The sequence below is a fragment of the Pipistrellus hanaki genome (genome assembly GCF_964339955.1).
Source record: "Pipistrellus hanaki genome assembly, chromosome: 4".
NCBI lineage: Eukaryota > Metazoa > Chordata > Mammalia > Chiroptera > Vespertilionidae > Pipistrellus > Pipistrellus hanaki.
Window position 1 is genome coordinate 56319904 of NC_140506.1, and position 22700 is coordinate 56342603.

Sequence of the window (22700 nt, forward strand, 5' to 3'; positions counted from 1 at the left end):
GGGGGTTGGGGACTGAGAAACACATGAAACGTTCACAGTCCAGGGGCACAGGCTTAGTAAAAATCTGAGACCTAGTCATGGGACTATAAAATAATTTCCCTCCCTGATAACTTTGTCACCACATTAGTAAAGCCCTTATTTACATCAGTTCCTTTTGTCCAAAACATCATGCTTGTCAACCAAGAAAAAATGGTAAGGACTACCAAAAGGGAAAAAAAAAGTTGGAAGAGACAGAGAAAAATATGTAGAAATGTAAGCAAATATTAGAAAAGAAGAAAGATCTAAGAGCAATAATCTAATCTTCTACCATAGGACAGTAGAAAAAGAAGAGGAAATTGAATCCAGAGTAATTAGAAGAAAATAAATGATAAAAATTAGAGCAGAAATCCATGAAAGTGAAAATAGGAAATCAGTAGAGAAAACAACAAAATGACTGGTTTGTTGAAAAGATCAATATAATTTCTAAACCTCTAGCTAGGCTAATTAACAAAAATACAGGACAGCAAAGATTACTAATATCAGAAGTGAAAGAGGTATATCACTACTTGTCCCTTGGATATTAAAGGCTTATGAAGGAATACTATGAACCTTCAGTGCCTACAAATTTGATAATGTAGAGAAATGAGCCAATTCCTTGAAGAACACAATCTACTAAAACAAAAATGAGAATAAATAGATAATCTGAATAGGCAAATATCTATTAAAGTAATTGAATCATTAATTAATAATCTCCCAAAACAGAAAGTATGCTCAGATGGGTTCACTGGTGAATTCTATCAAATTTTTAAGCAAGAAATCCTACCAATTCTTTACAAACTCTTTGAGAAGATGTAAAGAGAGAGACTTCTTAATTCATTCTATTTGGCCAGCATTACCCTAATGCCAAAACTAGACACGATATTAGAAGAAAAGAAAACTACAGATTCACATCTCTCATAAGCATAAACACAAAAATTGTTAATTATTAGGAAATCAAATACAACAATGTATCATAAGAATTATACACCGTGACCAATTGGTGTGTATTTCAGGTATGTGGCTGGTTCAACATTTGAAAATCAATGACTGGAAACCATCACATAGCCATTAATAAAAAAAAAAAAAGCAGCTGATTATATGAATAGATGCAGAAACAGCATTTGACAAAATTTAGCACTCATTCATGATAAAAACTCGGTTGCCTTGATAAAGAATATCTATAAAAAACCTACAGCTAACATCATACTTAATGGTGAGAAAATCGAAGCTTTTTCATTAAGATCAGGAACAAGGCAAGAATGTTCCTTCTTACCACTGTTTCTTAATATTATATTGGAAGTCATAGCTAATGCAGTAAGACAAGAAAAAGAAAAGGTATACAGATTTGGAACAAAGAAATATATTGTAGCTGCCTTTATATAAACCTAAATATAGATGACACGATTGTCATCTATATACCTAAATATAGATGACATGATTGTCTACGTAGGAAATTAAAGAGAATCAACAAAGAAACTCTTAGACCTAAGTATTATAGCAAGGTTGCAGGGTACAATGTTAACATACAAAAAAAAAAAAATATGAACAAGATAAGAGGCAATGAACAACAAAACATATACATTAACATCCTCCCAAATGAAATATTTAGGTATTAATCTAGCAAAGTATGTACAGGACCTGTAGGATCAAAATGACAGAACTCTAATGAGAGAATCAAAGAAGACATAATTTGAGAGATATCCAATGGCTGGGAAGACTCAGTATGATCAAGATGCCAGTTACTTCCAACTTGCTCTATAGGTTTAACATGACCCCAATAAAAATCCCAGCAAGTTATTTTGTGGATATTGAAAAACTGAACCTTAAGTTTATATAAACAGGCAAAAGACCCAGAGGAGTCCATAGATTACTGAAGGAGAAGAACAAAGTCCGAGGACTTTTACTGAACTTCAAGACTTACTCTAAAGACACAGTAATCAAGATAGCTTGGATTTTACATAAGTAAAGACATCAGATAAATACAATAGATAAATACATCAATGGAATAGAATAGAGAGCACTGAAATAGATCCACATGAATACAGGCAAAAGATCATTGACAGAGTGACAAAGTGAACACAGAAGAAAAAAGATATTTTAAATTAATGTTGCTGGAATAATTGGACATCCATCCTTATGCCCTTTATGAAAATTAACTAAAATGGATCAAAGTCCTAAATATAAAACATAAAATTATAAAATGCCTAAAGGATAACATAGGAAAAAACCTAGATAACCTTAGTATGGTGATAACTTTTTAAGTACAACACTAAAAGCATAATCCATTAAATAAATAAATAATAAGCTCAACTTAATCAAAATTAAAAACTTGTGCTTTGTGAAAGACAGTGCCAAGAAAATGAAAAGGTAAGCAATACTAGGAGAAAATATTTGTGAAAGACACATATGATAAAGGACTGTCATCTAACATACAGAGAACTCTTAAAAGTCTACTAATAAAACAAACAGCCTGATTAAAAAATGGGCCAAAACCTTACCAGATTAAGAATTGGGCCAAAAGGTACACAGGTGGCAAGTAAGCACATGAAAAGGTGCTGCCCATCATGTCATCAGGGAAATACAATTGAAGCAAGAATGAAATACCACTGCATACTTAGGAGAATGACCACACTCTCAACCCTGACAATACCAAATGCTGGTGAAGACTTGGAGTGGTAGGAACACTCATTCATTGTTGGTGGGAATACAGAGGGGCACAGCCACTTTGGAAGATTGGCATTTTCTAATAAAACTAAATATACTCTTGCCAGAGGGTCCAGCAATCACACTCCTTGGTATTTGTTCAAAGGAGTTGAAAACTTTGCTGTGAAAGTGAACCCCCCCCCCCCAACACACACACACAGGTGTTTACAGTAGGTTTATTGATAATACCAAAACTTAGGAGCAATCAAAATATCTTTTATTAGGTGAATGGATGAACAAACTGTGGCACATCTAGACAATGAAATATTATCCAATATTCAAAAGAAATGAGCTAGAAAGCCACAGAAAGACATTGAGGAACCTTAAATGCATATGACTAAGTAAAAGAATACAGTCTGAAAAGGCTATGTGTTGTCTGATTATAATACTGTATGATATTCTGGGAAAAGAAAAACTATGATTATAGTAAAAAGATCAGTGGTACTACCAAGTGGGCACTTGAAATATTGAAGGCTCACTTTGTAATATATATGATTGTCTAACCACTATGCTGTACACCTAAAATTAATTCAAAATAATATTGACTGTAAACTGTGATTGGAAAAAAAAAAAAAGTGGTTTCCAGGGGTTAGAGGAGAGGGAGGAATGAACACGTGGAGCACAGAAGATTTAGACAGTGAACTACTTTGTATGATGCTATAATGGTAGATACATGTCGTTCTATGTACAACACCAAGAGTGAAACCTAATGTAAATTGTGGACTTGGGTGATAATACTTTTTATTTTAGATTCATCACTTGTAACAAATGCTCTTTTGGGGCTTTGTTGCTAATGGGGGAGGCAAATGTGTGTGTGTGTTGGAGGTGGGTGGGAGGTATATGGGAAATCTCTGTCCTTTATGCTCAATTTTGTTGTGAAAGTGAAACTGGTATAAAAAAATAAAGTTCATAAAAAAATGTCAACCAGTGAAATTTTTTTAAAAGGAAATGATTTGAACTAATTTCTATTTATATTATAGTTATTAATATTTTTATTTATTTGCACAATGTCATTCTTTGTCATATCAAGTATGATGGTGATGTAATATTTATTAGAAGTGGGCTCTGAGATTGTTTTCTTATGCCCGCTTGGCAAGTTTTTCATACTGCTGATTTCTTAGGCTTCTCGGAAGCTGCACCATAAGTTTTTCAAACAACATCTAAGATTCTTAATTTTTCTCTTAATTGCTATTTAAATGCCTTTTTGACAAGAGTCAAGAACCTGCATTTGTCTAGTTTTTCTGTGGAAATAATAATCAAGTTCTTGCATGCATGTAGTTACTATTTATGATTGTTGCTTGGCTAACAGTGATTGTTAGGTGCACTTTCTTTTCAGAGATGTTACAATATCAAAAAAAATTTTCATTAATAAAGAAATAAAAAAATAAACCATGCTAACAAAAAAATCATGATAGAACTGATGAATTGTGGCAACTCAGAGTGACTCTGTACAATTAAAATAAATATTTAAATTAGCTTTTATATAAGAGAAAATATTTCTATACACAGAATATTAATTTTTTGGTCTTTAAATTTTAGATGACTGCAGCACTGTTTCTGATTTGCTCTCTTTTTAAGAAAGTTTTTTTATGTGCTGTTGAATTTATCACTGATTTCTAAAGTAATTTTTTTCTTTTAATCCTCACCTGAGAATTTTATTTTTTTATTTTATTGATTTTTTTTTTTTAGAGAAAGAGAGAGAGGGAGAGGGAGAGAAATGGGAGAAAGATCTTTGTGAGAGAGAAACATGTTTTGGTTGCCTCCCGTATACACCATGCCCGGGGATTGAACCTGCAACCTAGATATATACCCTGACAAGGAATCGAACCTTCAACCTTTTGGTATACAGGATGACACTCCAACCAACTGAGTCACCTGGCCAGAGCTAAAGAATTTATTTTTTATCCTCACTTGAGGATATTTTTAAAAATTGACTTGAGAGAGAGAGATGTGAGAGAGAAGCATCCATCAGTTGACATAGAATCTGAAACCTAGGTGTGTGCCCCATGTGCTCTGGCTGGGAGTTGAACCTGTAACCTTTTGGTGTAAAGGATGATTCTCCAACCTACCGAGCCATCTGTCCAGGGCCAGGGCTACAGTAATTTGTAAAAATTGTATTACATGTCTCCTTTTTCCCTGATTGACTCCCCCCACTAATTTTTAATTTATTGTCTGTAATTGTGTATTAAAGAGCAACTCTGACCTATAAGCAGTAAGGTGCACATTGGAATTTAAGTTCTTGATCATGTAAATTTATGTTTTAATATTTTTTAAATTTCTTTTTTTGACAGGTTACAAAGACGGAATTAGAGAAATTAAAATCCAGCTATAGACAATTAATAAAAGAAATGAATTATGCCAAAGAGAAATATAAAGAAGCTTTAGCTAAAGGTATGGCAAAATTATGAAAAAAAATGTTTATTTTAGTGCTTTTTATTATCATTTGAGTGTTATCTTTATAAATAGTGGAATGATTCCACTTAGACCAATTTACATTAAAAAAAAATACCGAAATATGCTTTGCTGGCCGTGGCTCAGTGGTTGAGCATCAGTCTAAGAACCAGGAGGTTGTGGTTCAATTCCCGGCCAGGGCACATGTCGAGGTTGCGGGCTTGATTCCCAGTATGGGGCATGCAGGAGGCAGCCGATCAATGATTCTCTCTCACCATTGATGTTTCTATCTCTCCCTCTTCCTTCCTCTCTGAAATCAATAAAAATATATGTTAAAAAATACCAAAATAGACTGATTGTGAAATTATGTAATAATTCTTCCTTTATAAAAAAATGATGCACAATATTTTTGAATAATGTATACTAAATGAAATTATGTAGCGTTTGTGTAATAGAATGCAAAGTGTTTGAATTGATCTCTAACATCAGACTTAGTTAATTAATGATCACTGAATAAGAAAAACAAGGTTGTATTTGCTTAGAAATCTTTTCAATCCCCTTTTTACCATGGTACTTAAAAGCCTTTAAAATTACAAGATCATATAATACACTTCCTCACCAACACTTATTGCTCCCCTCCCCCTATTTCTTCGCTTTCTACAATATTTAATAGCCTTATGCTTTAGTCTTTATTATTTCCTTCTGCGTTGTTTAGACTTAGTTTGTACCAGTTATTCTATTTTCTTGATGTGGAAGCTAAGATCATTGATTTGAGAAATATCTTATTTTCTTTCCTAATGCAGGCATTTAGTACTATGAATATCCCTAAGTACTCTTTTGCAACATTATATCCTTTTTATATACAATCATGTCTTCGTATTCATTCAGTTCAAAATACTTTCTTATTTCCTTGTGTTATTTTTTGATCTATAGGTTATTTATAATTGAGTTTTTTAATTTGCTAAAGTTATGGCATTTTTCTTGAGATGTCCTATTTTTTATTCATAATTTAATTCCATTTTGGTCTGAAAATATTCTTTTTATGACTATTTCTTTTTTTTTATGTATGTGATATATATTTCATAGTATGGCATATCTTGATTCTTCTTCTGTATTTGGTAAGACTATGTGTTCTGTAATTGGTTGGAGTGGTTTATTTGACAACTTGGTACAGTTGGTTAATATAGTTATTTAAATATTTAATGTTTTTACTGATTTTCTGTGTACTTGTTCTATCAATTATTGAGAGGGGGCAATTGTAATCTCCTAATGTTATTGTGGATTTCTCTTTCTTCTTACAGTTCTCTCAGTTTCTTGCTTCATGTATTTTGAGACTCTGTTGTTAAGTATATAACCAGTCAAGTTTGTTACATTCTCTTAATGACTCTCTTATCATTATGAATGACTTTTATTATCCCTCGTATTATTCTTTGCAGTGTTATCTATCTTATCTTCACAATTTGTTTTCCTTTGGCAGCTTTTAGGATTTGCTTTTCATCATTGGCTTTGAGTAATTTGGACATGATGTGTTTTTTTCTTTTTAACTTGTGTTTGTGGTTTCTGAGCTTCTTGTATATACCTGAGAGTTTATAGTTTTAATGAGTGTGGAAAACTTTTAAAAAAATATATTTTATTGATTTTTTACAGAGAGGAAGGTAAGAGAGATAGAGAGTTAGAAACATCGATCATAGTGAAACATCAATCAGCTGCCTTCTGCACACCTCCTTTTGGGGATGTGCCCACAACCAAGGTACATGCCCTTGAGTGGAATTAAACCTGGGACCTTTCAGTCCACAGTCCGATGCTCTATCCACTGAGCCAAACCGGGTATAGCAAGTGTGGACAACTTTTATCCATTATATATTCAGATATATTTACTGTCACCTCTCTTTCTGCTGTCCTTCAGAGATTTTATAGGTACTTGAGTATTAAGCTGCTTGTAACTGTCTCACAGCCTACTGATGCTCTGATCATTTTTTCCCCTTGTCTTTTTTCTCTTCTGTTTTATTTTGGTTAGTTTCTATGGCTATGTCTGTAAATTTGCTAATCTTATTTTCTAGTTTACTTAAAGATATACTGAAGTACTAGAAAAGATGTTCAAAATAACTACCTCATATTTATGTATTCTGATGTGACATATTTAATTGATTTTATATGTATAGAATTACCCTAGTGTTTTATATTTACCAACCCTCAAAATAGATAATAGCATTTGTAGGAGTTTCTCTTACATGGGTAGAAGTCTGAATGCTTCTGTTTTATGACACATTTTGTTCAGGAAAAAAACAAGACAGGATGAGCCACTCCACAAGACACATGCTCATACGAGCCAATCTGGAGAAATCTGAAGGGAGCTCTCCTCACACAATTTTATGACAAGAGTGGGAAACAATCTTTCTTTCAAATTCTTCTTTCTGTATGAGAAATACAAAAGAGTGCTAAGGGATTGGTAAATTCCCTGATTATTTACAAGCTCTCACTACGCAATGCAGACCGAGTAAGAGGGCACCTATAGGTAGATTGTGGTGAATTAGCTGTTATGTCTCATTCAAAAAAATAAAAAAGTAAAGTTTTCTGTAATTGGCAGTAGATTTTCTTAAATTGTCTCTTCATTCATTATGAATTGTTCTATGATATTTTATAGCCAATTAAAATTGATTAGATCCATTGAGTTGTTTCTTTAGAGTACTTTAATTATGAAAACCAGTTTGAAATTAGCTCATATCTCAGCAGATGGTTAATTTGTGTTTAAATAAATTCAAATTCTAAAAAAATGAATAAAACTTTAAAAATCTATTTTAGTTGATTTTCTCATTTTGAGTCCACTAATAATGGTAACTGGCCTTCTTATTCAATAATCTCTAAATCTTCAAGATTTAAAAAAATCAAAATTACGTATGGATGATGAATGGAGGTTCTCTAGAAAAATATTCTTAAATTCAAATTTACCTCTCAATTTAACATAGAAAAGAAATACATTTGGATACAGGACTTGCTAAAGACCAACAGAGAGTTTAAGCTAAGTTTGCTGATTATCAATTCTATTGAAAGTGACCTGAAAGTGAGAGGTTTTTCTTTCTTTCTTTCTTTTTTTTTTTTTTTGGACCTACTTAATAGTACATGATATATTAGCAGCTAACTTAAGGCATGAATGCTTTTCCCTGCATGGAGCTTAATATGATAGGAACTCTACAAGGTTATAAAGAGTAATAGCATTTTTAGTTACTAATCTAAATTTGCATTTGGTTAAAGCTAGAGAAATTGAAGTGACAGTTATAATGTTCTTATTAGATACTGAAATATTATGTGGGATGGAATATGCTCCATGATTTACTTATATTCTGGAGGTAACTTCCAAAAAATAAAATAAAAGCATAATTACTTGCTTTGTGTCCTTTTTGCTTAGTTTTATTAAATAAAGCTAAGTTTCACATACAAAGAGGCTAAGAGAAGTTAAGTCTTTTTGCTGATTTTCCTCTATATTTTATAGGTGATCTCCTTAACAATATTAGTTTTGGACTTGATTATTAGAACTGATGCAGAAGGTAAAATTGTAATCTTTCTATAACTTTTAACTTTTTAAGAATTTTATTTGTTTAAATTTATTTTTAAAATAAGAACTATACCAATTCATACATTTTCTGGTTTTGTGCCAGGCACTGTTATTTATATTAGGAATATTGCAGATAGCAAAATTTCCCCAAAATCCCTGCCTCTATAAGGCTTACATTTTAGAGAAGATAGCTAATTAATTAAAAAAAAAAAAAAGTGAAACAGAGTATATTACGTGGTAATAATTACAATGGAGAAAACACTATAGGTAGATAGGGTGTTTGGAGGTTAATCAGATTAGTTGTCATGGAGAAAGAGACCTTTGAATAAAGAGAGAAGGAGGTGAGGGAGTGAATCATGTGGTTTTATGGGCAGAGATTACTCCACGACAGAGGGGATAGACAGAGCAAAGTCATTGAAATGGGATCATGTCCAGAATATCTGAGAAGTAGTATAGTCATTTGTGTAGCTAGATCCAAAGGATTGATCAGGGGCAGGCATGGAGGTTTGAGAATCGGAGGAAGAAAGATGGTGTTGGCAAGGGAGACATAGATTATGAAGGGTTTGGTAGTTCTTTAAAACCCTTTACCATGAGTAAGATGGGAAGCCATTGGTGGGTTTTGAGCAGAGGAATGACATGAACTAACTTACATTTTTACAGGAGAATTCTGGTAGCCTGTTGAAAATAAGAGTCTGAGATTGGGGGAAAGGTGGACGTAGAAGACCAGTTGCTTCCAGGCTATTGGAGTAATACAGGCCCTGGTTTATGCTACTTTGGACTGCGTGGCAGTAGCAGACGTGATTAGAAGTGCTCAGATTCTGGCTATACAATTGATTCTTGTTATTTTTGGTAGTTATACTCTAGAATTACTGTGAGAACTAAATTAGCATTACCCGAGTACTGAATCATTGTCCCTAGTAGAGTCACAGTTTTGACAGTTGAGCAATACATCACCAATACACCTAACAATACATTGTTTTGTGTGTGTTTCTTTTTAAAGACACTTTATCCTATCTAATAAAGAGGGACTATGCTAATTGACCATCACTCTGTCACAAAGATGGCTGCCACTATAGATGAGGCCAAGTTCCCTTAAGGAGCCTTAATGAGCAATCAGCAGGGACCTGAGGCTACACCCTCTCCTGCCTCTGTAGGGCTTGACAGGGGACCTCAGGCCACACCCCCCACTTGGCAGGGTTTGATAGGAGACCTCAGGCCATGCCTCTTGCCCTGGCATCAGTCTGGGGAACCTCAGGCCGAGCCTCCTGCCTTGGAACCAGGTCAGGGGACCTTAGGCCATGCCCCCCACCCGGCAGGGCTTGACAGGGACCTCAGGCTGCAAACCCTGCCCCAGTGCCAGGCCAGGGAATCTAAGGCCACACCCTCTGCCTGGTGGAGCTTGAGAGGGGACCTCAAGGTGCACTTCCCGTCCTGGTGCTGGGCTAGGGGACCTCAGGCCGTGCCCCCCACCAGGTGGGGCTTCACAGGTAACTTCAGGCCATGCCCTCCCACCCAGGCACCAGACTGGGGGACCTCAGGCTGCACACCCTGCCCCAGCACAGGGCCAGGGGACCTGAGGCTGCGCCCCCCTTGCCTGGCCGGGCTTGACAGGGCACCTCAGGCCGTGCTCCCCACCCAGCAGGGCTTGTTAGGGGACCTCAAAGTGCACCCACAGTGCTGGATTGGGGGAACTCAACCTGAAGTTGTACCCCCCTGCCAGTGGGGCTTGCTAGGGGACTTGAGGCTGTGTTCCCCTCCCAGTGCTGGGCCGAGGGACCTGAGGCTGCGCCCCCTTGCCTGGCAGAGCTTGATAGGGGACCTCAGACCATACCCCTCCCTCCCCCCCACTAGGCAGGGCTTGATGAGGGACCTCAAGACATGCCCCCCACACCATCTGGGGACCTCTGGCCACGCCCCCTGTCCTGGTACTGGGCTAGGGGACCTGAGGCTAGTTCCCCTGCCCGGTGGGGCTTGACAAGGGTGGGACTGGCTGGGTCTGGATCTAACCCAATGCGGGGGACGGGTCTAGGTCTCATGAGATTTTGAGGTGCATGTAGTTGGCCTGGGACTTGTCTCTGGGTCCTGTGGTGAGCCCCAGATTCTGACAGGAGGAAGGTTTTCATATACATTTTACTAATTTTCTTTCATCTCTGACACTTCTATTAGACAGAGGGCAAATAGCAATATTAAATTATCTAATTAATCCCCTTTTAATGTGCATGAATTTTGAGCCACTAGTTTAATATACAATATATTGTTGAATCGTTAACATTGAACCACAGTGTTACAACTCATGACTAAAAACTATCTAACACATCTATTTTTTCTGTAAGTCACGTCATACCCACCTTAAACATAAGAATACTAAACTGCGCTTCAGCACTATGTTTAGGGACCATTTTAAACAGCAAAATAATGAATAGAAAGCACAAAAAACCTGAAAGTAAATAGACTGTCTCTTGTGAAGGTCAAGCTTACATAGTTGAGCTTTGTTTGCTTCATAATACTGTTTATGGCATGACATGTATGCACACTCTGTTGTTACAAACATTAAACGTATTTGTCAACAAGTGGTAGCAAAAGAATTATAATTTATGTAGAAGAGAAAAAATGGGATGGTTACTCCCTGCTGATTGACACAGAATAATTTTATGCCTTGCTCATTGCCTTTCATTAAAACAAAGCAAAGTATACAGCAACAGAGGTACAGTTCTATATCTGTCAATGAGAATTTATTCACTTTGTATACTTTGTATTAATTTTCAGCTCTAATGTAGTTATTTAAAAGCTAAGCAAGTATAATAGTGATCTGAGATATTCTGAGCCAACAAGCTTATGTGGCAAGAATCACTAGTTTTTTTCTGATATATTTTGTTAGATGAATAGAATTCTAAAATTTTACCTGTAATTTTGAATTTTACACAGTATTATTATTTCCTGAATTTATTTACATAGTCTCATTGGGACTCTAAATATTTATTTAAAAAAAGTCAGTAAAGCCGAAACCGGTTTGGCTCAGTGGATAGAACGTAGGTCTGTGGACTGAAAGGTCCCAGGTTCGATTCTGGTCAAGGGCATGTACATTGGTTGTGGGCACATCCCCGGTAGGGGGTGTGCAAGAGGCAGCTGGTTGATGTTTCTCTCTCATTGATGTTTCTAGCTCTCTATCCCTCTCCCTTCCTCTAAAAAAATCAATAAAATATATTTAAAAAAAAAAAGTCAGGAAAAAAATATAATAGAATTTTTTTTCCAAATTGTACCAAACTTTTCATTTTTCTACAAGGGAGGGAGAGTGCAGGGTAGAATAGACAGAATAATCAATACATCATGTGACTGTGTCAAGTACACATTATAACCAATGCACAAGTATATGTGAGCTGTAGACTACAAAAAAAAGCACCCCCCCTCCAATCTCTATGAAAACATATCCCCCCCAAAAAATTTAGTTTTAAGTCCAAAGTTTTCAAAATAATTTATTACCATTAGTTTAATGTACTGGAATCTGCCTTCAATGTTTTCAAAGGCTTTAAATTTTTTTTTTTTCAAATTGTGTTAATAATCATGATAATTAGATTTGACTATAATAGTTTTCTTTAGCTTATTTGTCATACACTAAAACTGATAAGGAAAGAAGTATCTAGGAACTTGTTAGCTTTTCTAATGTTATTTTGGATTATAAAATCTTAGGGAGGTGAGTATTGCTTATTTAGAGAATTCTGCACCAGCTAGAAAGACAGATGGGAACTATGCAGTTTAAAAGTCTGTACAAATAGCCAACACCGGTTTGGCTCAGTGGTAGAGCATCGGTCTGCGGACTGAAAGGTCCTGGGTTCGATTCCGGTCAGGGGCATGTACCTTGGTTGCGGGCACATCCCCAGTAGAATGGTCGTTCTGCTTTTTGGTCTAATTAACATATTAACTCTTTACTATATAGGATTTTAAAATCTGTGTAATGTTCATTTAGAAAGAAATTTTTTTTGTCTCAGTTAATATGTCAAGACTGCTTTGCTGAATACTGAGTTCCCAGTGTTTAGCACAATTCTTGGTGATAATCAGAATGAAAGGAAGGAAGAGAGACAGTAGGGGGGTGAGGGCATGTGCTGGGGGTGGGAGCAGCCAGGGAAATGAAAAAGGAGACATATATAATATAATACTTTCAACAATGAAGAATTTAAATTTAAAAAGGGAGGGAGAGGGAGGGAGAGAGGAAAGGAAGAAAAAAAGGAAGGAAGGAAGGAACTAAAAAACACATTAAGGTTTCTCAAGGAGAGAAACCAAGATGGCGGCATAAGTAAACACCTAAATTGCTGCCTTGCACAACAATTTCAATTACAACTAAAAGAAAAAATGGACACCATCCAGAACCACAGGAAGGATGGCTGAGAGGAAATTCTACAACTAGAAGGAAAGAGAAAAGCACACTGATATTCAGAGGAGCTGCAGAAGTGCAGAGGTACAGAGGCACGTGCGTGCGGAGAGGGCTGGCAACTGAGTACGCAGCTGGCTTTCTCAAATGGGAGGGAGACAAAAGCTCTTGACTGCTCCAAACTCCAGTTCCGGGTGAGACTCTGGGGACCCAGACTCATTTGGGGAAAAATTGGACTGTCTAGCAGTGGACAAAACTCTAGGGCAGCTTTCTCTCAGAGGTGCTTGTAGCGATTACCAAGGAACATTGAGACCCAGGGGCCTCTTAGGACAGGGCTGAATGGAAGCCACTGCTGTCTGCTCCATCCTGAGACTCCACCCCATCCAAGTTGAGTACAGAAGTTCTCCCAGTGTAGACACAGCTGATCCTCACAGCCAGTTGACCTGGAGGTCAAATCCTCCCAAGGATACCAACAACAATCAAGGCTTAACTACAATAAGACTGTGCACACAGCCCACAAAGGGGTGCACCAAGAATGTCCACTTCAAGTAACTGGGGAGGCTGAACCACCTGTGCCCTATAGGACACCTAGCACACAAAGCCACTCTATCAACTCAGGGAAGCAGCCAAAATGCGGAGACAAAGAAACAGGTCACAAATGAAAGAAATGGAGGAAAACAAAAGACTGGATATAGAGTTCAAAACCACGGTTATAAGGTTTTTCAAGAATTTTCTAGAAAAGGCCAATAAATTTAGCAAGACCCTCAAGGATATGAGAAAGGACCAATTAGAAATTAAGCATACACTGACTGAAATAAAAAATAATATACAGAGATCCAGCAGCAGACTAGAGGGTCACAAGACTCAAGTCAAAGATTTGAAATACAAAGAAGCAAAAAAACACCCAACTGGAAAAGAAAAAAGAATCCAAAAATATAAAGATAGTGTAAGAAGCCTCTGGGACAACTTCAAACATACCAACATCCGAATTATGGGGGTGCCAGAAGAGAGAGAGAGAGCAAGATACTGAAAACTTATTTGAAGAAATAATGACAGAATACTTACCCCTCCTGGTGAAAGTAATAGACTTACAAGTCCAGGTAGCTCACAGAACCCCAAACAAAAGGAATCCAAAGAGGACCACACCAAGACACATCATAATTAAAATGCCAAGAGCAAAAGACAAAGAGAGAATCTTAAAGGCAGCAAGAGAAAAAACAGTTACCTAGAAGGAAGCACCCATATGACTGTCATCTGATGTTTCAACAGAAACTATTGAAAAATCAGCTGACAGTCGTATGGAAAAATCAGCCAGACAGGAGTGGAAAAAAAATATTCAAAGTGATGAATAGCAAGAACCTACAACCAAGATTACTCTATCCAGCAAAGCTATCATTCAGAATTGAAGGTCAGATAAAGAGCTTCACAGATAAGAAAAAGCTAAAGGAGTTCACCACCACTAAACCAGTATTATATGAAATACTGAAAAGTATTCTTTAAGAAGAGCAAGAAGAATAAAAAGGTAAAGATAAAAATTATGAACAACAGCCGAAACCGGTTTGGCTCAGTAGATAGAGCGTCAGCCTGTGGACTGAAAGGTCCTGGGTTCAATTCTGGTCAGTGGCATGTACCTTGGTTGCGGGCACATCCCCAGTGGGGGGTGTGCAAGAGGCAGCTGATGGATGATTCTCTCATCAATGTTTCTAGCTCTCTATCCCTTTCTCTTCCTCTCTGTAAAAAATCAATAAAATATATTTAAAAAATTATGAACAATAAGTACATATCTGTCAACAAGTGAATCTAAAAATCAAGTGAATAAAAAATCTGATGAATAGAATAAACAAAGCACATTAAATATAACAGTGAATATAATAGAATTAGGGGCATAGAAAGGGAATGGACTGACAATTCTTTGGGGGGAAAGGGTGTAGGGGGTGTGGGAAGAGACTGGACAAAAATCATATACTTATGGATGAGGACTGGGGTGGGGGTAAGAGCAGAGGGTAGGGTGGGAACAGGGTGGAGGGGAGCTATGGGCGGAAAAAAGAGGAACAATTGTAATAGTCTGAACAATAAAGATATATTTAAAAAAATAAATAAAGATTTCTCAAAACTTCTTAAAATGTTAAAGCCTGTTAATAGTACATTTAAGGCTTCCTTCTTTTTCCTTCTTCCCTCCCTTCCTCCTTCCCTTCCTCTCTCCCTCCCTCCCTTCTTTCCTTGAAGAAAGGAAGGAAGGAAGAAGAAAGGGAGAAACTATTGCCTATTCTTTCTTTCTTTTTCTTTTTCTTTTTTCAATGTAAGCTTTCAGTGTTTTATTGACTTTTATATAAACTCATAAAAATATAATATTTGTTAAATTTTCTACAATTTTCCAGTCTTAAGTCTGCCTTTTAATTATATATATATTATATATATATTATATATATATAAAAAATATATATATAATATATATATATATATTATTGATTATGGTCTCACATAATTGTCCTTATTCCCCCATTCCCATCCCAAACCCCTCCCTAGATATGCCCCCCCCCCAACCCCCGTTGTTTATCTTTCTAGATTTGTCTCATCTTTTAAGGTCTGTTCTCTCCACAAAGTGTCCCCCAGCTTTCCTTGTCTTTATTGATATCTTAAACATAGACCTCAAAATTTAACATTTACAAAATTCCTTATTTTCTTGGTGATATATATGCGCTGTTGTTCCAATTTGGTGTAAGCTGCTGCTTGAACATGAGAAGGTTCATATATCTGTACAGTTTTACAAATACATTGAACATTATCCTTCATTCACCAAACAGTTACTGCAGTGCCTGCCTCCTTCAGAGCGGCCTCTGTACAAAATATTGGCAAATAAATAGTACTTTGCATAGAGCTAAGAACATAGTGTATGTTCAACAAACTTTAGATTCGCCATAAAATGAGTGAAATAACATAGCATAGTGGTGGCTCTGTGTGTACACAGAGAAGATAAAACTTTTTTATTATCTCTCTTATAACTGTCCTCAATGATTTCTTCAGGGAAAGAACCGGAAAAGGCCAAGGATCGTTACGACAAAGCCACAATGAAACTTCATATGTTGCATAATCAATATGTATTGGCATTGAAAGGGGCTCAGCTTCATCAGAATCAGTATTATGACACCACCCTTCCTCTGCTTCTCGACTCCTTACAGATGATGCAAGAAGAAATGATAAAGGCACTGTGAGTTACATTTTGTATTTGACATAACGTCCTGTCATACAATGATTTTAACATTACTTGCTCTCCTACTTAAGCTTTTGTGTAAAAGTTGTCTCATGTTTTGTGAGCTTCCTTATTGACCCAAACCCGTGGGTGTTTCATACTTGTTTTACCTCAAATTCTTCTTGATTTTCACTTCAGGTATTCCTGTAGTTTATGCTTCTCTTTTAAACCTTCTAGCCAACCCCAAGAATTTCCCTTCTTTTTTTTTTTTATGTTTTTGTTTTGCTCCAATTAAAAGGAAATTTATATGAAAAAAATTCAATAGTTGACAAGTATTAAGAAGTGGAAATCTATCTCCACAGGGTTGGGGATTTAAAATTTGAGCAACAGAAAAGCCTGAAGAAAAGATTTTTTGAAGGTTTATTTGCTATATTCTTATTGTATAAGATTAAAATCAACAAATATTTATTAGACTTCTACTGTCTGCAAAGCACATTAAATATAAAGACATGTAGGCCACAATGTTTGCCTTCAGGGAGCTAACAGTGTATGTTGGCTAAATGCACACGTTTACCGTACATATCGATTTAAGACAATAAAAAAATGTAAGCCACCCTTTGGTAGACTTCATCTTCTGTATTAGCTGGGTTAGGTGGTCCCTTATTTTCCTAAGAAGATAAAGTGTTTTTAGTCAACTTAAATATGTATATTTATAAGATTGTTATTAAAAATAATGAAATTTCTACTTAAAACATTTAATAAATACATTTAGTTACATCTACTTTAAATTACGTAGTGTTTATTCAGAAATATTTATTTTCCTACTCTCAATTTAATGAATTAATAGTTTCCAGACTCTTCACATGAATCTTCAATAATATTATTTTTATAATCACCAGGACATCTTTTAAAGACATATGATGGTTTCTCACAGTGTATTTACTACTAAGAAATTGTTTCAGACCTAACGTTTAAAAAATCCAACCATCATGCTATCACTGAAATTGAAATCTATGTCACAAGTACTCACTCATATAATGTTAGGAGAATTCATGCCCCCCCCCCCCCCCACCCCTATTTGTCTTAAAGGTGAATATTAATGATCTCCACATCATAACGACTTACTGTATTGCTTTATAAGGTATCTAGATAGGCTTATTTATATTTGTATCATTCAGTACTTTGAACTATTACTAGTTCATATCCTCAGGGATACTTACTAAATTATTATTAAATTTCTCTGTCTCCCCCCTTTTATTTTTTTATTTAAAAATATATTTTATTGATTTTTTACAGAGGAAGAGAGAGGGATAGAGAGTTAGAAACATCAATGAGAGAGATCATCGATCAGCTGCCTCTTGCACACCCCCTACTGGAGATGTGCCCGCAACCAAGGTATATGTCCTTGACCGGAATCGAACCTGGGACCTTTCAGTTCGCAGGCTGACCCTCTATCCACTGAGCCTAACTGGTTTCGGCTGTCTCTCCCCTTTTAAAAAATTATGTCTATCAGGTGATTTTTGTAATCATTCCAAACTAGCATTGCTTGGAGCATTTTAAGTCTAATTTTCTTTGTCCAAACATTATTTTGCTATTTAAAATAAAATAAAATAACTGAGAAAATATTTCATAATAAGATAAATTTGGTAATGATTTTGGAAAAGAAAAGCAGAGAATACCTTATATTTATTTGGGAATATGCAGGATAAACTTATCTGCCCATACTTGTTGCTGAGGCCAGTAATGACCAATGGTATAGCATTCTTAAGTTGGGACCAGGTCTTTGCAACAGAATAGGTTTTTCTTTTGCATTTATTAGGTAATACTAAAATATTTTATGACATTTTTGCAACTGAGTAGAGGCCAGGAGGAGATATCTAGATGTCATTGAAGTTAGGAGAGCAGAGGCCCAGGAACAAGAGGAGACCCAATTGGTTGGGCATATGAGAAAATTGCAGATATTAGAAAGAAACATTAAAGAGACTACTGTGGACCCACAGCTTCATGTTACGGAATCCAACATTTCTATGATAATGTTGAGAAACAGAAAGCGATCAACACTACCTTACATTTAGACACCTCAAATACAGGTTGGAAAAAGTACATAAAACTACCATCTGTAAATATTGATATTACATTTCTTATGTTTGTTATTCTGAATCCTTTCTGGTTCTATGTTTTCTTGATAAACTTTAAAATGTTGTAAAATTTTATTTTTGTTTTCAGAAAAGGCATATTTGATGAATACAGCCAGATAACTAGTCTTGTTACGGAGGAAATAGTGAATGTCCATAAAGAGATTCAAATGTCAGTTGAGCAGATAGACCCTAGCACAGAATACAATGATTTTATAGATGTTCACAGGTATGTATGATATTTTCATTCTTTTTTCAGTGTTGATGGCAGTATTACTTTTTATATCATATAATATTTAACTAAATTGAAATAAGATACTGATGAGCTTGTTTGGACATTAGATATTTCAATTAATTTGTCTCCTTTTAATTATTTTCAAAGTCTTTTCTCCTATATAGTGATCTTTAAAAATGTTAGGGTTGTCATTATATCATTTCTCAAGCCTGTATTTAAACCATCCATGAAAATGTCTTTTTAACATTTCTATAGTAATAGTATTATGACTTTATATTAAATTTTATAATGTATCAATTACTTCTACAAACATTCATCATCTTATTTTATATTCATTACCATCATGACAGGAATAAAATCACTTCATATCCACATTCTATAAATGAGGAAATTAAGGCTGAAACTACATGACTAGATCTTTGCTGCCTGGGGTTTAATATGATTTATTTTATTGATGTTTACTTTGTGAATATAGTTTTTGATGAGAAAATATATTCTGCCTTTGGTGTGTACTAAGATATATCATGATAGGGTATTCATATTAATCAAAATTGTTTGGCATGTTTTTTTAGAACATTAGCTGCTAAAGAGGAAGAAGTTGAGTTTGATACTTCCTTATTAGAAGAAAATGAAAATCTTCAGGCAAATGAGATTATGTGGAATAATTTAACAGCAGAAAGTTTGCAAGTAAAGTAAGTATTTGCAAAACCTGAAAGCTTTAAATATTACTATTTTTATTTATAGTTGTACATTCTGAGTTTTGAAATCCCAATTTTTATTTTTATTTTTTGCAAGTAATGAAAAGTAAATTAAAAATAAACCCTCTGGCCATTGTTGCTCAGTGGATGAGTGTCAACCTGTCAACCAGAATGTCACTGTTCAATTTCCAGGCAGGGCACATGCCTGAGGTGTGGGCCCAATCCCCAGTGAGGGGTATGTAGCAGGCAGCTGATCAATGATACTTTCTCATCATTAATTCTTCTGTCTCTCTCCTTTTCCCTTCCTCTCTGAAGTCAATAAAAACATTTTAAAACCAGAAATAAATAAACTGATTGTTGTTTGGTCAGAATGAAATGTTTTGAGAAGTATATTAACTTTTACTCATTGTTCACTAATTAATTTTGATAATTCCAAAAATCAAAATTCTGTGCAATGTATTCAGTTATTGCTAATATCTTATATTGGAATAATACTTTATTCTTTTCAAAGTTTTTTTTTTTAAACCCATTTCCTTCTCAGAACTTACTGGCAGAACCATTTTGGAAATGAAGACTTACATGAGTGTTTTGTGATAAGAGACGTGTAGATGTCAGCAGCATTTAGTACAAAACTTTAACTTTTAATTGAGTTCTCTTTAATCAGGGATGGAAAAAGAGAACTCAATTATATGCTAGTAAAAGAGTTCTTTCTTTACTTTGTTGTTGCTATTTCATAAAATTTTAAGGATTTTTGAGAAATCTTAATGTGTTTTTTTAGTCCTTTCCAAATGTTAAAGCCTGTTAATAGTACCTTTTTGAATTCAGAAAGTATAATTAAGCGATTCTACTCATATATTTAACCTATCTCTTGATTTTTATCAGGAGCAACACAAAGAAACATATCTATTAATAAGCCCTATATGTACTTGTTTCTGTGCCAGAAACACAACTAGAAATGATTATGTACTCATTTGCTTTTTAATATTGGGCATGTTATATCTTATGACCTGTTGGAAGTTTATCTCAAAAGAGTCAGCCAAAAGTCTCCATCTAATACAATTAAACAATCTCTGTGTTCAGTAACAGTGTTGTAGGTAAGTAACTGAATGGGATTGAAGAAACTAACAATGCTTGTCACTTGTATAAGATGAAGATTTAGTAATTATGGTGGACTGACTGTTGCTGAGAGGAATGGAGGCATGGGAGTACCTGCGTTAGAAGGTTTTTCCTGGCAGCTATCTTGGGATTCTTGAAGATGTGTCCCAAGGTTTGAAGCCCTTCGTAATAGTTTTACTTTGGTTTTAGATATACTGTTACAATGTCAGTTATCTGTAAACCAGTGATTCTCACCCTGGGTGAGTTTTGTCCCGAGGAGAAATTTGACAATAAATATCTGGAGACATTTTTTAAAAATTTTATTAGGTGGGAAAGTGTTAGTGGTATCTATCTAGTGGGTAGAAACCATGAATGCTGCTGAAAATCCTTCAGTTGTAGAACTGCCTCCTACAGCAAAGAATTATCTGGTGAAAATGTCAAAGGTTTCAAGGTTGAGTAATTCTGCTCTAAACAATAGAGTTGAATGATGGTAGGGTTTCTCAATTTTAGAGACAAATTCCATTTCTTAATTCCTGTGCTCTGTGGTGAAGGAATATGATATAAATTAATCCCGTGTGTGTGTGTGTGTGTGTGTGTGTGTGTGTGTGTGTTTAACTATTACATTGCTCCCAAATAGTTTATTCATCAAAAATATATTTACTGTGGACATATGCTAGTATAATATAATAGTGTGGTAGGCCTGGGGTGGTAGTGGTAAGCATAGGGTGCAGGGGGTCAGTGGTGGAAAAAAATGGGACACCTATAATACTTTCAACAATAAAGATGTATTAAACATATATTTACTATATATTTAAGTTTCCAAGGGTTAATTCTTTCAAGGATTTTATACTAAAACTAGAGGACTGGTGCACGAGATTTGTGCACTGGGGGGAGGTTGGTTCCTCAGCCCATCTTGTGTCCTCTTGCAGTCCAGGAGCCCTCGGGGGATGTCCGACTGAAAGCTTAGCCCCGGGGACTGGAGAGGCTCCCACCACCACCGCTGCCCTTGCCAACCTTGAGCCCTGTGGGAGCACACTGATCACTAGGGGGCAGCTCCTGCATTGAGTATCTGCCCCCTGGTGGTCAGTGCACATCATAGCTACTGGTTGTTTAGCCATTCAGTTGATTTGCATATTAGGGTTTTATTATATAGGATGGATCAATTTATTTTAATAATCACCAAGAAAGAATGAGCAGATAGATATTGGAGTGTAATGTGGTAAGATTAAAAATAGCGGAGAGAATCCAAGATGGCTGCTCGGGTAGGCACCTAGCCGCAGCCGCACGAAACAATTTCAGTAAAATACAACTAAAATATAAAATGGACATTACCCAGAACTACAGGAAAGTCGACTGACTGGAAATTCTACAACGAGAAGCAAGGAGAAAACCAGAAGGAGGCGCGGAGGAGCTGGAAAAGCCCAAGGTACGGAGACACGTGGCGCGCGCGGAGAGGACAGAGCCGGAGAGGAGGGAAGCTGAGTGCCTGGCTGGCGTTCCCTAGCGGGAAGGAGATAAACACTCGGACTGTGCTGGGCCCCCGACTGCTCTGAACCCCCGTTCTAGGCCAGACCCCGGGGACCCAGGCTCATCCAGAGGGAGCTGGGCTGTAAGGCGGTACCCGGGGAAGCAGCGAAAGGAGGTCCCAGAGGTGCGCACACTGTGCGCAGAGAAGGGCCGGCCGGCTGTGCCGTAGGACTGCCCTGGCGGGAAGGAGACAGGGGCTCCAGACTGCTCTGAACGCCACCTCCAACTCCACTTCCAACTGAACTGAACCCCAGTTTCGGGCCCATTGCGGGAGAGCCTACACTGTTTGGTAGCAGGCGAAAATCAAGGGCACCTTTCTCTCAGAGGTGCTTGCAACAAGTACTGAAGGACCCTGAGTCATAGGGCGGGGCGGGCGGAAGCCAAGGCTGTAGGCTCTACCCTGAAACCCCGCCCCATCAGAAAAGCTGCCTGCGAAAATGCCTAAACCAAATAGATCACAAATGAAAGAAATGGAGGACAAAAAGCGACTGGATATAGAGTTCAAAACCACACTTATAAGGTTTTTCAAGAGTCTCCTAGAAAAGGCCGATAAAATAAATGAGACCTATGAGGATATGAAAAGGGATCAACAAGAAATACAGAATACATTGTCTGAAATAAAAAATATTATACAGAGTCCTAAAAACAGAATAGAAGATCGCAAGAATCAAGTCAAAGATTTGGAACATAAAGAGCCAGAAGACACACCTCTGCAGAAGCTAGAAGGCAAGAGAATCCAGAAAATTGAAGATAATGTAAGAAACCTCTGGGACAACTTCAAACGATCCA

The 22700-nt window shown here is 36.3% G+C and overlaps 1 protein-coding gene across 10 annotated transcripts in view; it reads left to right on the forward strand.

Annotated features, from left to right (window-relative positions):
* FER (FER tyrosine kinase) overlaps positions 1-22700 on the forward strand; it is a 241552-nt gene that overhangs the window by 40019 nt on the left and 178833 nt on the right. For all 10 annotated transcript variants that reach the window (XM_084881045.1, XM_084881048.1, XM_084881047.1 and 7 more), the window contains 4 exons: positions 5013-5112; positions 16056-16239; positions 18448-18585; positions 19164-19283. In XM_084881045.1, coding sequence (XP_084737171.1) covers positions 5013-5112; positions 16056-16239; positions 18448-18585; positions 19164-19283 — 542 coding nt within the window. The remainder of the gene's footprint in view (positions 1-5012; positions 5113-16055; positions 16240-18447; positions 18586-19163; positions 19284-22700) is intronic.